Genomic DNA, 15,990 nt, shown 5'->3' with positions numbered 1-15,990 from the left:
GACAACGTTGGGCCTCAGCAGGGGTCCAGCGGCTAAATGGCCAGAAGAACAACGGTACATAGCACTATAGGTATACAATATCCACACAATTTTAAATCTCTGGCCTTTCCAGTGAACTGGCACACCTACAATGAAAGCAACGCGGAGATGGGGGAAACTCCTGGTGCCGCTTGACACTAAATACACTCTACACTCTACCTACACATCATTGCTGACTAGCTACACCCTTTCATTGCAACGGTCTTCTCCTCTGGCAGTGCCTTCTTTCAGCAGGATAATGCACCATACCACACTGCCCGAATTGTTCGAGACTGATTTGCAGAACATGAGGAAGATTTCCAGCTATTTCCCTGGCCTCCAAATTCCCCAGACCTCAATCCCATTGAGCATCTGTGGTTTGTGTTGGAACAGCAACTCTGATCTGCGGCATCTCAACCACGGACCTTACAGGAGTTAAAGGATCTGCTGGTTACGTGTTGGTACCAGATAGCACAAGATACATTTAGAAATCTTGTAGCACCCATGCCTCGCTGGGTGTGAGCTGGTTTGGCTGCATGTGGAGGACCAACATCGTATTAGGTAGGTGGTCATAATGTTTTGGCTCATCGGTGTATACCCATACATTGCTAAAAAATTTCTTTACAGTGAAAGTACAATAATAGATTTAGAAACTGCATGCACTAGGATTAGGATGTTGGTCCTGATGCTAAATACCCCATGTAGATTTAGCAAACAAAGTAAAGTGTTCACCATGACTCTGCTATATAGATAAAATAATTTAATTATTTTAATTGAGTAAATAGTCCTACATACATGCCATGAATGAAGAGGAAGTGTATCATAATGAATGGAAGAGGAGAGAAAGAGATGGCAGCCAGTGCATGATAAAAAAGGCAAAGAGTAGAGTTGAGGCCTAATATTGCTAAAATAATAGAGGCAGACCACAAGTTTAGACAAATACACCAACTGTTTAAATAAACTGATTTAATGATAAAATAATACTGAATAGTATACTGAAACGATACAATAAAACTGTAAAATAATAATTTACCAAAAACTGATTTACTTTAAAAAAATAAAAATGAATTGATGAATATAAAATACATTAAAAATTTTAAATTTAAAAGCGATAAAACACCATTGAAGCTTTCGGGGGCATCCGCCTCCTTTCTCAACAATAATGAAGTTCAAGCGACACAATCTTAAATATCAGGCTCACGGCACATGTGTCTGACCAGGCGCATGTTCAACACTCCCTTCACATGTGCTGGAACCGGAAATGGTCTGGGAGCGGGGAAAATTAAAACGTTTATCTCTGGCAAGGACCACAGGCTCCAAAAGGGGATGGAGCAGAACTCCCCTATCTCTATGAGCAGGCACATAGATTCTGGGACCGCAAGTGGCTGGAGAGTTTGTGGATTGGATCATCTGGTAACAGTAGTATGAGTAGAGATATTAATGTTTCAAGTGCTGACACACATCATCTTCAGTAGAACACAAAGGACTCTCTTAAAAGGTTGAAGGTGTTCCTGGTTTGTAGGTTGGTGTGTGATGGAATGGTCTGATGTTCCATTCTGTTTTTGGTAGATGTCGAAGGTTCTGCAAGCAGAAGCCCTTGCTTTACAGCCATCCTCACTGAGTGTCTGCTAAATACATTTTACCGATACATTAAGTAGAGTTGAATGAGCATTTCCATATAAAGTCTAATCAAATTCTATATATATAACGAGTTTGTACTCCCAGTCCAATATAAGATGATGCAACCCCCCCCCCCCATTTCCTCTTTGTCATCAAATATGAAACAATATTGCTCATGTTTTATTTCGCCATTGTCATCATGAACTTGAAATTTCCCAAATAGGTTAAATCGGATATTTGTTCTATATTTTGTCATCTATAACAATTTTGACTCTCTGTGTTTTTTTTTCTCATAATCCCATTGATTTTGTTTTTGAGCTGTGGATCTTCATTTCATATTTTTGCCAATTTTATTTAGTTCATTATCTGCTATTTGTGCTTCACCTTCCGATTTTGCAATTATAACTTGATCATCAGCATATAATATAGTTTGGATTTTATTCCCGTTGTTCAGCTGTATTCCATTGTTAACTTTTTGTTTCCATTCTTTAGTAATTTTATTGATATAAATATTAAATAAATTTCGTTATAGTCCACATTCTTGTTTGACTGCTTTATTGGTGTTAATTGGGTCTGATAGTTGGCAATTAGAATATTTTATGCAAACTTTTGAACTTTTATATAGGCTTTGTATTGCTCTCCAGAGTTGGGTTGGTATATTTTCTTTGTGTAAAATCTGCCAAAGTTTTTTCTGGTTTACATTATCATATGCTTTTTCATAATCAATAAATAGAAGAAATGTTGATAAGTTAAATTCTCTTCTTTATTCCAAAATTTATTGTAATGAGAAAATGTCATTCTATTCTTCTTTTTCTGAACCCACATTGTTCTTCTTCTAAAAATTGTTCACTGTATTTATTAATTTTGTTCTTTAGCATATTAGAGGATAGCTTTGATGCAGTTTATAGCAATGGTATCCCTCTGTAGTTAGTGTTATTTCTGGAGAATTTTTGTAAATTAATTACTATTCCTGTTTCTTAATCTTTGTATCTGTTGCTTATGCCATATAATGTTCAGTAATTTTAATAGTATGTTTTTTAGTAAGGTGCCACCAAATTTAAATGGTTCTATGCTCAAATTCTCTATGCCTGGACCTTTTCAGTTTTTTGATTTAGTAATATTAAATATAGGTCTTCCATCGTTATATTTTCTTCATCTTCAGTAACCACAGATTCATCTTCCCATTCTTTATTTCAAGGACTAGGCCACAGTTTACAATAGTGTTTCTTCCATTCTGCTTGAGAAATCAATTTAGTTTTTATTTGATCATTTATGTCTAGTTTTAATTTCTTAAAAATTTTGAAACGTCTTCTCAGTGGGCCCACAATATCACGATCTAAGGATTTAACAAATTTATCCCAGTCATCTGATTCTTCTGGTTAATTTTCTAACCTTAAGGTTTATTTTATTAACAAGAAGTCTTGTTTTATTTCATTGAATTTTTATTTAGTAACCTTTGAGTTTTAATGCGTCATTTACTAATCTTAGCATAATATGTATAAACACAAATACGTTTGAAAATGGTTTGACATTTTATTGACAATTTATAGCATTTATGGTATTTATGGTATTTATCCTGATTGTTATATGAAAATTAGCATTCTACAGCATACATTTCTATTACACAGCATAATTATTTTTTTCTGAACATATGTTGCAAATTGCAGTTGTTTGTTGTTATTGTTGGTATCATTTGTTCTGTTTGTTGAAAAGATATATCACATTATATTAATTTAGAATCTTGAAAAGTATGATTCATATTTTTCAGGATTGCCTGGTCCCAGAGGAGAAAAAGGAAACATTGGACCATTAGGTCCTTCTGGTGAACCATCTCCAAGAGGAGAACCAGGACTTCCTGGTTTACCTGGATTGAAAGGTAGAAATTTTATAATTTAATTTTTAATTTGAATAATTAATACTTCCCTGGTAGAGAAGCATATTGTTGCCTATTTTCAGACAAGTGCCTTCCACTGAGGATATCATTCCCCATGGGCTGGAGATGTGCAAATGTATCCCCGATTCACAAAGGGAGGTTCAAAGGGTGACACAGATAATTATAGTCCTGTTAGTTTAACTTCTGCTCTGGGGAAAATAATGGAATCACTGGTTAAAGAGGTGATACAGGATCACCTAGACAAGACAGCAGCAATAATTCAGACACAGCATAGGTTTGTTAAGGGAAAGTATTGTCTGACCAATTTGATTGGATACCATTATGTGATAACAAAGGAAATGGATGCTAAAAATAATTTTGATATCATATACTTGGATTTCAGGAAAGCTTTTGATGCTGTTGCACATGGAAGACTGCTGTACAAATTGGAGAGGTATGGCATTAAGGGCAAGTTACTGCAATGGATAAAGGGATGGTTGATGAAGGTATAAGGCAATGGTCAGGCCACACCTTGAGTACTATATACAGATCGGGAGGCCTCATTTTAGGAATGATGTAGAGTTGCTAGAAAGAGTACAGAGAAGGGCAATAAGATTGGTGAGAGGAACAAAGGGGTGCGCTTATGTTGAAAGACTTAAGTTCTTCAAGTTGCAGCATCTGGAGACTAGGCACCTGCGAGGTGATCTGATTGAGGTGTATAAGGCCTTGAATAGTTTGAGCAGGCTCAAGGCTGACAGGATAATTCCGTTTGCTGAGACTAAGAACCTGAGGGGGCATAGATCCAAATTGAGGAAAGACAGTTGTAGAATAGATGTGCGAAGTTTGCCTTTAACCAATGGGTAGTTGATTGCTAGAACAGACTTCCATGAGTTGTTGTGGAAGGGACTCACATCTGGTGAGTATGGGCTTGGCACACCCAGGGCCCTGAGCTGAATATCATCATTCTTCTCTTTCTTGGTGATTCCCTTCTGCTTCTGACACACTCTCTGTCTCTCTCTCTCTCTCTCTCTCTCAGGGTAAATCAGAAATTGTTTTTTAGCTGGTGCAGCATAAGCCTCAGGCTTCTTTGCACTATATGGCTAATAATAATAATAATAATAGCTTAAATAAATTTAAGGCCAAACTAGACAAACATTTCAAGTGACCGGATGGGTGAAATGGGAAGGTGTTTTTTTTTTTTTTTTTTTTGGCTGATGCATAAGCATGCTTTCTTGCATCATGTGCCTCAACTAATGCTAATTTCAAGATGAATGTCTTCTTGTGATTGGGTGAGTAAGTGTGAGAGGTAACAGCCCTATTGTGAATTATTTAAATAACAAGAGAGAGAGAGATTTGAAATATCAGTTCAAAGACATTACTCAGGCAACAAGTTATTAACAGTAAATAACTCAAGGCAGTTAGATGGGTTGAAAAATTGCTAGGATGGGGGGGGGATTCACAGGATAATAGAGTAACAGTAGCCATAGGCAGAGGTGAAAGTGATTCTTGCACTGCTTCTATTGGAATGTGCAGCAGCCTGGAAACTGAGGTAATGTAGATCCCAAGGGCTGTTGGGAGTCATCATGGAACAAGTAAATATATGGGTTGTGTTAGGGTAACTAAGAGTAAGATATACTTGCATGTACACCAACACTAGGAGTATAGTAAATAAATTGGATGAATTTAAAGTGCTGGTACAGACATCAAAGGTAGATAGTCTTGAGATATCAGACAGATATAAAGAATGCAGAATTGGAATTTAGAGAGTACAATGTGTGCAGAAAGGATAGGACTGGAGGAGAGATTATGCTGTTAGTTAAGAAACACACAAAATGCTGTTAGTTAAAAAACACCACCCATGTCAGCTGGAAGTGCATCCAGCTGACATGGGTGGACAAGTTCAGTGTTGAGTCTGTTTGGGGTGTTACGGGCCTATTGACTCTGGTGAGTATAATGGACAATTGAAGAGAGAAATAGAATGGGCCAGTAACTCAGATTGTCTTATAATGGGGGATATTAACTTTCCATATATTGACTGGAACTTGTGGGGTGGTCACTCTCATGCTAGCAAGACTTTTTTTGGATTTGTTGGAGGATAGTTTTCTACAGCAACATATTCAAGGGCAACCCGAGGGGGTACTACTCTTGTTCTGATTATCAGCCATGATTATTCATGCATTAAGAATTTGCAGATAAAGGAACCACTAAGTGATAGTGATCACAATGTACTGATGTGGGATTTACTTAAAGATGTAACTACCGTAAAGGAAAAACTAAAGGGTTATTGTTTTCGTAAAGGTGACTACAGTGGTCTCACAGTTTGTAATTTCTATACAGTGGGATCAACTGATGATGTTACCAACAGAGAAATCTAAATGGAAAGCCTTCATGGTCTTAATCTTGGAGGCTACTAGGCTTTTCATACCAACTAAGAAATACTGTTCCTGTTCAAGGTTCAGGCCTAAATGGATGTCAGATGAATTAATGAGGCTCGTGGCAAAGAAGAAAAATGCATGGGGATGCATATAAATTAACAGGCGATGCAGAAGCCTAATGCAGGTATAAGCTAGTTTGTAATCAAGTCACAAAGGAGGTTAAGCAGGTGAAGTCAGATTATGAGAAATCTTTGGCAAAGGATGCAAAGAAAAACAGTAAAAAGTTCTTTACTTATGTAAACTCTAGAAGGAAGGGAATGAATCAGATTGGTCCACTTAACATAGATGGTTCGGCTATTGATGATCCTGCTTAAGTAGCTGATAAACTGAATGAGTATTTTGCATCTACATTCACACATGAGGAGTTATTGTAGGAGGGGAATGCCAGAAGTTTATCAGACTCTAACAGGGAGCTAAGTGATTTTCTAATAACTGACTGCAAAGTGGAGGAGAAATTGTTGAAGTTAAACATATTAAATGCACCTGGAGCAGATGGAATCTATCCAGTTATACTGAAGGAGGCAGCAAAGGAAGTAAGCAAACCCTTAGCCATAATTATGAGAGCATCCTTAGAGTGAGTGGAGGTTCCCCACGGACTGGAGATGTGTAAATGTATCCCCAATTCACAAAGGGGTTGGAACAGGTGAAAGAAATAATTATAGACCTGTTAATTTAACTTCTGTTCCAGGGAAAATTGAGTCGCTGGTTAAAGAGGTGATACAGGATCACATAACAAAACTGCAGTAATAGTTGAGACACAGCATGGGTTTGTTAAGTGAAAGTCTTTTCTGACCAATTTTATTGGATGCTATGATGTGGTCACAAAGGAACTGGATGCAAAAAAATGGTTTTGATATTTGCAATGGATAAAGGGATGGCAGAGAGTGGTAATAAATGGACACTGCTCTATGTGGACTAATGTTATTAGTGAAGTCCCCCAGGGTTCGGTGCTGGGTCCATTGTTGCTTTGTGTATTTATCAATGATATCGATGTAGGTATATCAGTCTTAATGTCCAAGTTTGCAGATGATACCAAGGTTGGCAGTGTTGTTGATGACAGTAAAGACAGTATGTTACTGTAACAGGATCTAGAAAAAGTAAGGGCAGATGGGCTGAGAAGTGGCAACTGAATTTTAACATTGGCAAATGCAAAGTACTGCATAGGAGTAGTAGTACCCCAAAGTAACATACCAACTGTGTGGTACTACACTCAGGAAGAATGAAATTTCTGCCCCAGGTGCCAAGTGATTATTAGTGTAACCAAGTGATTCCAAATGATCTCTTTATTTTTTATGCAAAGCAAATAGTTTTCTTTAGGTTTTCTTTATTTATTTGTATAGCAAAACTTTTAGACTACAAGAAGTAGGCAGAGTTCCAGGAAGGAAATTCCCCTTCTTTTTGATCTTCTAACCAAATAACTCAGCCACTTGGTTACTCTTGTGGCACTGCTTCTGCCTCTCTGTGGTGGGGCCAGTAACATGGAAAAAAAAAGTTATCTTTCCAGAGCCAAAAGGAGCCAAATGATCTCCCCTACAGGACCTAGGGATCCTAATATGGGTTCTCATGATTTTATTATTATTATTATTATTATTATTAGCCATATGGTGCAAGGAAGCCTGAGGCTTATGCTGCACCAGCCAAAAAAAATTTCTGAGTTACCCTGTATGTGTGTGTGTGTGTGTGAGAGAGAGAGAGAGAGAGAGAAGTAGAAGGAAATCACCAAGAAAGAGAAGAATGATGATATCCAGCTGAGGACCCTGGGTGTGCCAAGCCCATACTCACCAGATGTGAGCCCCCTGGAGATAGAAGACTCTAACCCATGCAGTGCTAAATGTGAAAAAACTGACACTGTTAAACTAGGGGCTCCATTACATTCTACCCAAAAGCAGTCTCTAGGTAGTCTCTCACCTTTTAAAATTCAGAAATACATAGAAAATAAATCTAATAGGATATCTGAAAACAGCCAAGCGCCTGAGATCTGGTGACTTGCTCGTTTAGGCCTCAGACGAACGGCAATCACAATGGCCCCAAAAACTAACATCGTTTGGAGGATTATCGATCACTGTCTCCCCTCATGCTATTCGTAACACTCCAAGGGGTGTGATAGCTGAGTTGGATCTTCTAAGTCTCAGAAGAAGAGTTGAAAAATGAATTACAAGACCAGGGAATTGTGCATGTAAAGCACATATACACCGAACGAGACAATGCTCTAGTTCCAACTCAGAATATAATACTAACATTTGACAGCCCCAAACCTCCAACATTCATCAAAGCAGGCTATCTAAATTGTCAGATAAAATTGTACATACCTAACCCAACACGCTGTTTTAAATGCCAAAATTTTGGGCATTCCCAAAACATGTGTAGAGGTTTAGCCACTTGTGCAAATTCACTCTGACTGCAAAGCAGAGCAGCACAAATGCTCAAATTGTAACGGCCCACATACTGCTTACTCCAGAGATTGCCCCTATGGAAAAAGGATAAAAACATTCAACAGGTGAAAACTGGAAAAACATCTCGTACCAGGAAGCTAAAAAATCCGTACAGGCTCAATTTAACACTCAACCCAGCTTCACTTAAGTAGTCCAAAAGCCAACTGCAGTAACCAGTACTGTGCAAAGAACAATGATTGGTACTCAAACTGAGTTAACGTTTCCCTCAAACAGATCAATGTCAGATTGGGCTCAGGCAATTTTGGAAGCTGTGCCCTGTTCTGGTAAACCATCTAAGACAAACAAGGCTGTTAACACACCAATCACTGTTCCACATACTACTAATAACTCAATGTACTCAAAACGTGATGCTACTACTAAAACTGATTCAATAGAAATGGAAGGAAACACTGACCGTGAAGAACCCGTTCTCGACCTCTTCCCAGAAGAAGAGATGAAAACGGGAAGACCATACTTCCCGAAAAGAAAATCTGGTCAGCATAAGCCAACAGCCCCTTGGATTTTGGCTCATGGAGGAGTTGCAATTTGGCTCATGGAGGAGTTGCTTTTATAGTCAGCTCCAATATCCCTTCCCACCCATTAATGTTACAAACAAATCTAGAAGCAGTAGCTGCTCGAATATCCTTTCGTTTTTCTTTTACCATTGTCTCCTTATATCTTCCCCCTAACCAAGACATTTCTTACACTGATCTTGAAACTGTTGTATCTCAGTTCCCCCCCTCCCCCTTTGCATCAGGGGAGATTTTAACACACATAATCCTCTATTGGGTGATAGAATACACGATAAATGAGGAAAACTATTAGAGAAGCTTTTAGAAGAATTTAATCTGACACTACAGAACAGTGACGGACTGGTCAGGGTGTCAGCTTGCCCGATGACAAGTGGGCCCCCTTGCAATAACCATAGACAATATGGTAAAAATGTTAATGACCTTTTAGTAGCTTGAAAATATAATAGAAGTTCCAATATTATTACTGTATGCAATAAAATTTACGTTGTATTACTTTAATAAAAATTTTTTAATAAAATCATTTTTATTAAAGAGTAGCTCCCCCCCCTCTTTTACACAAAGGGTGGGCCTCCTTTGTCTCCTAGCAACCAATATTTTTAGACCCAGGCTGCCCTGCTACTGAATACTAGTTTACCCACTTATTTTCATCTACCTTCTGTGTCAAGCTCAGCAATTGACCTCTCCATATGCTCACCAGCCCTTTTTCTGCTGTTTGACTGGACTGTTTATGATAGTCTACTGGGTAGTGACGACTATCCAATAGTCTGTCATATAGAATCAAATTCACCACTTTCTCATAATCAGACAGCCAACTGGAACTTTGCCAAAACCGATTGGGTAAAATTTAGGCAGCTAGCAATCCTAGAAAAAAGAGCTGTTTCAAATGTGTCAATAAATAATGCTGTTGATTATGTAACAAACCAAATATTGCGGGCCACCGAAGCAAAAATACCAAGAATTTCCACAAGTCATAGAATAAAATCAAAACCCTGGTGGAACAATGAATGCAATCAAGCCAAAAGAGAAAAAAATAAAGCCTGGAATAAATTTTGCATAAAGGTCGTGGATTTCAAGAAAATATGGATGATGTCACTCCTGCATAAGCATGTGCCTGTCTGCAGGAAACTTATCTAAATGGGGTGGGGGAGAGTCGATCCCATCTCCACACCTTTACTACCATCTGTAAAAACAGAAATGGGGATGGCTCATCCCTGCCCATGGAGCATTTGCAATCCTTGTAAGAAATCATATCCTTTTCGCATTTGTTCAACTGAACACCGACTTAGTAGCAGTTTGTCTAGAAGCAGGGTTCTTCCTCATAATCTGTTGAATATATTTGCCTCCTGGGAAAGACATCACCCAGAAAGATCTTATTTTGCCATTTCCCTCTCCACTTCTACTTCTTGGAGACTTTAATGGACTTAATACCCTGTGGGGTAACACACAAATTAACAAACCAGGTCATATTGTCTAATGTATGATCAACAATGTTCTCTGCCATCAGCCATTCCTTCGGCTCCTTTTTCTTAATTTCTCTGCTTTCCTAGGTGGTGGCAAATCTATTAGGAATTTTTTTATCAAAACAACTCTTCCAGGTTTGTGTTAGATCTAGCTTGTCCCAGTTTTTTGCCAAGACAGAGTACCACAAAGCTCTGCAGACAGTGTTATGCTTGGTCCTCAAGATTGTCACAGACATTCTCTCAGATAGGCCAGACAAGCTGGGCTTTCTACCTGGGAGTCTAAAACGCTGATGGAACTGATGTTCAGGTGACATTCAAGTCAAGTGGACCCAATTTCGGTGAAGTCTGGACAGTCTGTGACAGCCAAATCCTCTGCTTGCATCTTCACGATGGTGGGACTGTTAGTAATCCTGGGTATAATCTCCATGCATAAGCACTGTGGGTGACCACCCAGGTGTGAATCAACATAAGCAGGGGTTGAGGTGTGGTGCCCACACCACCTGGAGAAATGCCACCCCCTCTGTGTTACCAGGCAATATGTGGTGGTAGATGACTCATCAACCAGTGCAATACCACCACTTTGCTTATTGGAGGCTTGAAGTGGTTGGAACCCATGTTTAGTCTCCAGAGCTAAGTTCTGGTCAACCCTTCCCCATCATGCAGTATGACTGATGACTTTTGAGGTTATGATAAACATCATGGTGAGATCCAGTTTTCCTTACATTTCTAAAACTGTGTTCGCAGGCCGGCCGCTAGTTAGTACACCGGACCAAACCTATTGGTAACTCTTAAGGAGGTTTCCGTATCAGCTAGTGTATAATCTTGCTCCCTCTACTCTGCCAGATAGTGACTGGAGGGAGTCCGAGTAATGTGTATGCGGGGAGCATTGTCGAGGCCACGTTATGTTAAGGATCTGGGTATATTCTTACCATGTGTATGCCATATCAAAAAATTTCATTACTTCATACAGCATGTCCCACCCACTTTTTCTTAGTATTGAATACATCATGAATTGTCAAACTAATAGAGCAAACTTATCTGTGAAAAGATCTAAACCTCCCAAACACTTCCTAGTTCATTTCACAAATATACGTGGTCTCAATTCTAATCTCAACGATGTCCATTTCCCCCTGCAGTCTACCAAACCCCATGTACTTTTTCTGACAGAATATCAGTTATTGGTTGATTCAACTACAGCTCATCTCAGTTGCCCAAATTATTAGCTGTATGATTCCTTTCTCCTCAAAGGTGGTATTGTGCATATGTCCGTTCTGATATTCCCTGTCAGAGACTTGGTAATTTGGAATCTCCTCTCTTCGATCTTTTCTGGCTTAAAATCTTTCTACCTCATTGGGTCAAATTCATCTGTTGTCTCCACCGTTATCCGAACTCCACTAATCACTTGTAGCTCTTTGACTTCCTCACTTTGAAACTTGACTTTCTGCAGTCCAACTTTCCTAATGGTGAGGTAATTTTCCTTGGTGATTTTAATGTTCACAACTCTAGCTGATCAAGAAGCTGACGCTTTTGCAATTACTAATGATTTTGCACAGATTGTTCATTTACCTACAAGAATACCGGACAATCCTAACCTAATTCTAAGTACATGGTCGAAGTGAGTGGTCCTTTAGGCACCTCAGATCACAACTTGGTCATTGTCTCTTCTCCAATGGAGCCTTTATATCATGTCTATTCCAATCCTTGTGTTGTTTGGCATGACAAGAATGCAAAATGGGATGACTTGTGAGATTTCTTTTCTCCTTTTCCTTGGTTGGAGTACTGTTTGAAAACTTCTGATGTCAGTCTTTGCCCAGAATGTGTCAGTGAAATTATTCTTGTAGGAATGGAATTCTTTATTCCACACTCCACTTTAAAATCTCGTCCTTTATCTAAACCTTGGTTTTCCAATAAATGTGCTAAGGCTGTTCAAGAGAAGAATGTTGCATATCGTAATTGGCTTGTTTCTAATTCTTCAGTCTCAACTTCTGCCTACACCAAAGCTCGCAACAATTGTACAGCAGTTATTAATCAGTCCAAACTATAGTTTGAACAGGCTAAGAGTAGAAAACTTGCTTCTTGCCCTAATGGTAGCCGAGCATTCTGGTCTCTTGCCAAAGCTATTGGGTGCAACTTTTGCCCATCTTTGTTCCCACCTCTGTCAAAACCAGATGGTTCTGTTGTCACTACAGCAACGATAAAGCTGACGTGTTAACATCCCATTTCTCTTCCAACTCATATTAATAATCTTGGTAAAACACCTCCCACCATTCCCAACACACTCCATTCAATGCCTCCTGTGATCTTCCGTCAAAAGGATGTCAGAAGGATTTTCACAAATCTTGATGCTAAGAAAGCCCCAGGTCCTGATGATATTTCTCCACTTGTTCTCAAAACCTGTGCTCCTGAACTTACTCCTGTTCTTTGCCACCTTTTTTCACTTTCATATTCCAAAGGTGTTTTTCCTTCTGCTTGGAAATTTGCTCATATCCAGCCAATTTCTAAAAAGGGTGACAAATCCCTCCCATCCAATTATCGTCCCATTGGAATTACTTCTACTCTTTCTAAAGTAATTGAGAAATCAATTAACCGCCAACTCTTAAACTACCTAGAAACCTTCTGTCTGATCAACGATCGCCAGTATGGATTCCGTCAGTGTTGATCCACTGATGATATTCTGGCTTATGTTACCCATTTATGGACTAATTCAATGGAAAGGTTTGGGGAAACACAGGTAGTTGCTCTCGACATCTCAAAGGCTTTTGATCGTGTTTGGCATAAAGATCTTCTAAATGAGCTTTCATCTTATGGTTTGCCAACTGTTTCGAGAAGTTGAAGCTGATTGAGCAGGAGCATCATCATCATCATCAGCCATTTTCAATCCACTGCAGGATGAAGGCCTCTCCAGCAACTTTCCAGTTCTTTCTGTTTTGAGCACTGGCCATCCATTTACTACTCAAAAACTCATGAATTTCATCTATCCATCTCCGCCTTTGTCTTGAGCAGGAGCAAGGTTTCTCAAAATGAAAAGTGGAATGCAATGTGCTATCATCGCCAAAACTATGGATAGGATTTCCAGTCAAAGGAAGAAGGTCATTAATAAACAAGAGGAAAAGAGTGGGGGGAAAGGACTGAACTTTGGAGGACACCAGCATTAGTGGAGAAGTTAGAAGACAGGGAGCCATCTACCATCACCCTCAGTGAGCAATCAGAGAGAAAACTGGATAAATGGCTCCCTGTCTTCTAACTTCTCCACTAATGCTGGTGTCCTCCAAAGTTCAGTCCTTTCCCCCCCACTCTTTTCCTCTTGTTTATTAATGACCTTCTTCCTTTGACTGGAAATCCTATCCATAGTTTTGGCGATGATAGCACATTGCATTCCACTTTCCATTTTGAGAAACCTTGCTCCTGCTCAATCAGCTTCAACTTCTCGAATATCTGCTACCAATTTCTTAAATGCCGATCTCCAGTGGGGCAAAGACAACTTAGTTGATTTCAATCTTTCTAAAATTCAGTTTTGTCTTATATCTCACAAAAAGGATTCTTCTGCTCCTATGCTTACCTTTGGTGACACTCTGATTTCTAGGCAAGTAGATATATCTCTTTTGGGAACTAGCCTGGCATCAGCAGAAAAAAAAAAAACTTCCCATCCGTACCTTCCAAGCATTTTGTCCAGTTCTCCCTTGAATTTATTCAACCCACCACTTCCACAACAACAGATCAAAACATGTTCAACCACCTGCTGACTGAAGGCAAATATCCCCTCATCTGTCATGCAACCATCCTTCCTCAAGTCGAATTTATGTCCCCTCATGTTTGTAGTCTCCGCAAGTGGGATAATGCCATTAACATTCAGCTTACTTAATCCAGTCAAGGATTTAAACACCTCAATCAGAACTCTCCAAACATGCCTAGTATCGAGATGCTGCAATTTGCAGAACTGAATCCTATCTAGGTAAGAGCACAGTTTTGTTCCCTTCACCAGTCTAGTTGCCCTTCTTTGCAACCAATTCCAGCAGGTCTATCCTTCCTGAAGTGTACTGTATACAGGTCCTTCAGACGTGTATACAGTACTGAAGATGTGGCCTAACCTTGAATTTACTGTATATCGTTGACAAAACCCCATGAGCTGTCCTGGCAACATGTCTATACTGTGGAGAGAAGTTCATGTCTGACTGCATAATTACCTCCAGGTCTTTTTCATTCTTTACTACCCTGAATCTTAAACTTAAACTTCCTCAACCTACGAAACCAATTTTCCTAGATCTTGTTGCAGTAGCTCACATGGCCTGGCCATTGCCTGTATAAGGCAATGGCCAGGCCATGCCTTGAGTACTGCGTACAGCTCTGCAGGTATAATCTGCAGTCTTCGATACTAAGCCTGATATACCTTCATCACTATCATTGATAAATATAAAAAACAACAGTGGTCCCAATACCAAACCCTGTGGGACTCCACTAATAACATTAGTCCACGAAGCACACTGTCCATTGATTACCACTCTCTGTCTTCTCCCACTCAAACACTCTTTTATCCGTTGTAGCATTTTATCCTCTCTGATGATTGTCATTAACCACTGTGCCAACCTTTGTATCATCTACAAACTCTAACATTAAGCCTGGTATACCATCATCAGTATCATTCATAAATAATGAAAACAACTATGGACCCAGCACTGAACCCTGTGGATCTCCACCCATAACATTAGTTCATGGAGAGCAGATTCTCTGTCGTCTTCTACTTAACCATTATTTTATCCATAGTTGTAACTTGCCCTTAATACCACATTGCTTTGCTTCGGTTTCTACAGCATTCTTTTATGTGGAAAAGTATCAAAGGCCTTCCTGAAATCTAAGTATATGATGTCAAAATTATTTTTTCATCCAGTTCCTTGGTCACTGTATCATAATAACTTATCAGATTGGATAGACAAGACTGCCCCTTTACATATCCATGCTGTGATTGTAGTATGTTTGTCCAAATGGTCCTGAATTACTTAGAATTAGTATTAGTAATGGCCACATGGTGCAAGAAAGCTTATGGCGTATGCTGCACCAACCAAAAAAAAAAAAAAAACCCAGAATAAAACAATGATAAAAAAAAAGAATAATAAATAAAAAATAAATAAATTATAATAATTAATAAAAGAAAAGGAAATTAAACCTGTCATCCTATGCACTTCCCTGACCCGAAGGTACTATCCAGATGACCCTCGAATTTCCCCAAACTGTCGGCTTCTACCACCCATGTAGGCAACTTATTCCAGTAATTTATAACTCGCTGGCTAAAATAAAACTTCCTGCAGTCCAATCTAAACATTTTCCCCCTTAACTTGAATTTATGTCCCCTAGTTCTACCATCATTTATAATCTTGAAAATTTCGTCCTCATTCATTTTACTGATGCCTCTCAGAGCCTTATACACCTCAGTCAAATCTCCTCTAAGGTGTCTAGTTTCCAAACTCTGCAACCCACATATTCGAAGTCTTTCTTCATAAGGACGCCCTTTTGCCGATCTCACCAGGCAAGTTACCCATCTTTGCACCCTTTCAAGAAGCTCGATGTCTTTCTTTATGTGCGGTCTCCATACTTGAACACAGAATTCCAAGTGTGGTCTAACAA

General features: G+C 39.1%; 1 protein-coding gene across 2 annotated transcripts in view; it reads left to right on the top strand.

The window, feature by feature from the left end:
* Positions 1-15,990, top strand: part of Col4a1 (Collagen type IV alpha 1) — a 1,206,096-nt gene that overhangs the window by 771,991 nt on the left and 418,115 nt on the right. For both annotated transcript variants that reach the window (XM_090374514.1, XM_090374509.1), the window contains exon 24: positions 3,407-3,514. In XM_090374514.1, the coding sequence (XP_090230640.1) occupies positions 3,407-3,514 (108 nt within the window). The remainder of the gene's footprint in view (positions 1-3,406; positions 3,515-15,990) is intronic.

Source organism: Mastigoproctus giganteus, chromosome 1 (assembly GCF_048544385.1).
Source record: "Mastigoproctus giganteus isolate SK-2022 chromosome 1, ASM4854438v1, whole genome shotgun sequence".
Taxonomy (NCBI): Eukaryota; Metazoa; Arthropoda; class Arachnida; order Uropygi; family Thelyphonidae; genus Mastigoproctus; species Mastigoproctus giganteus.
This window is presented reverse-complemented; position numbering and strand designations above follow the sequence as displayed.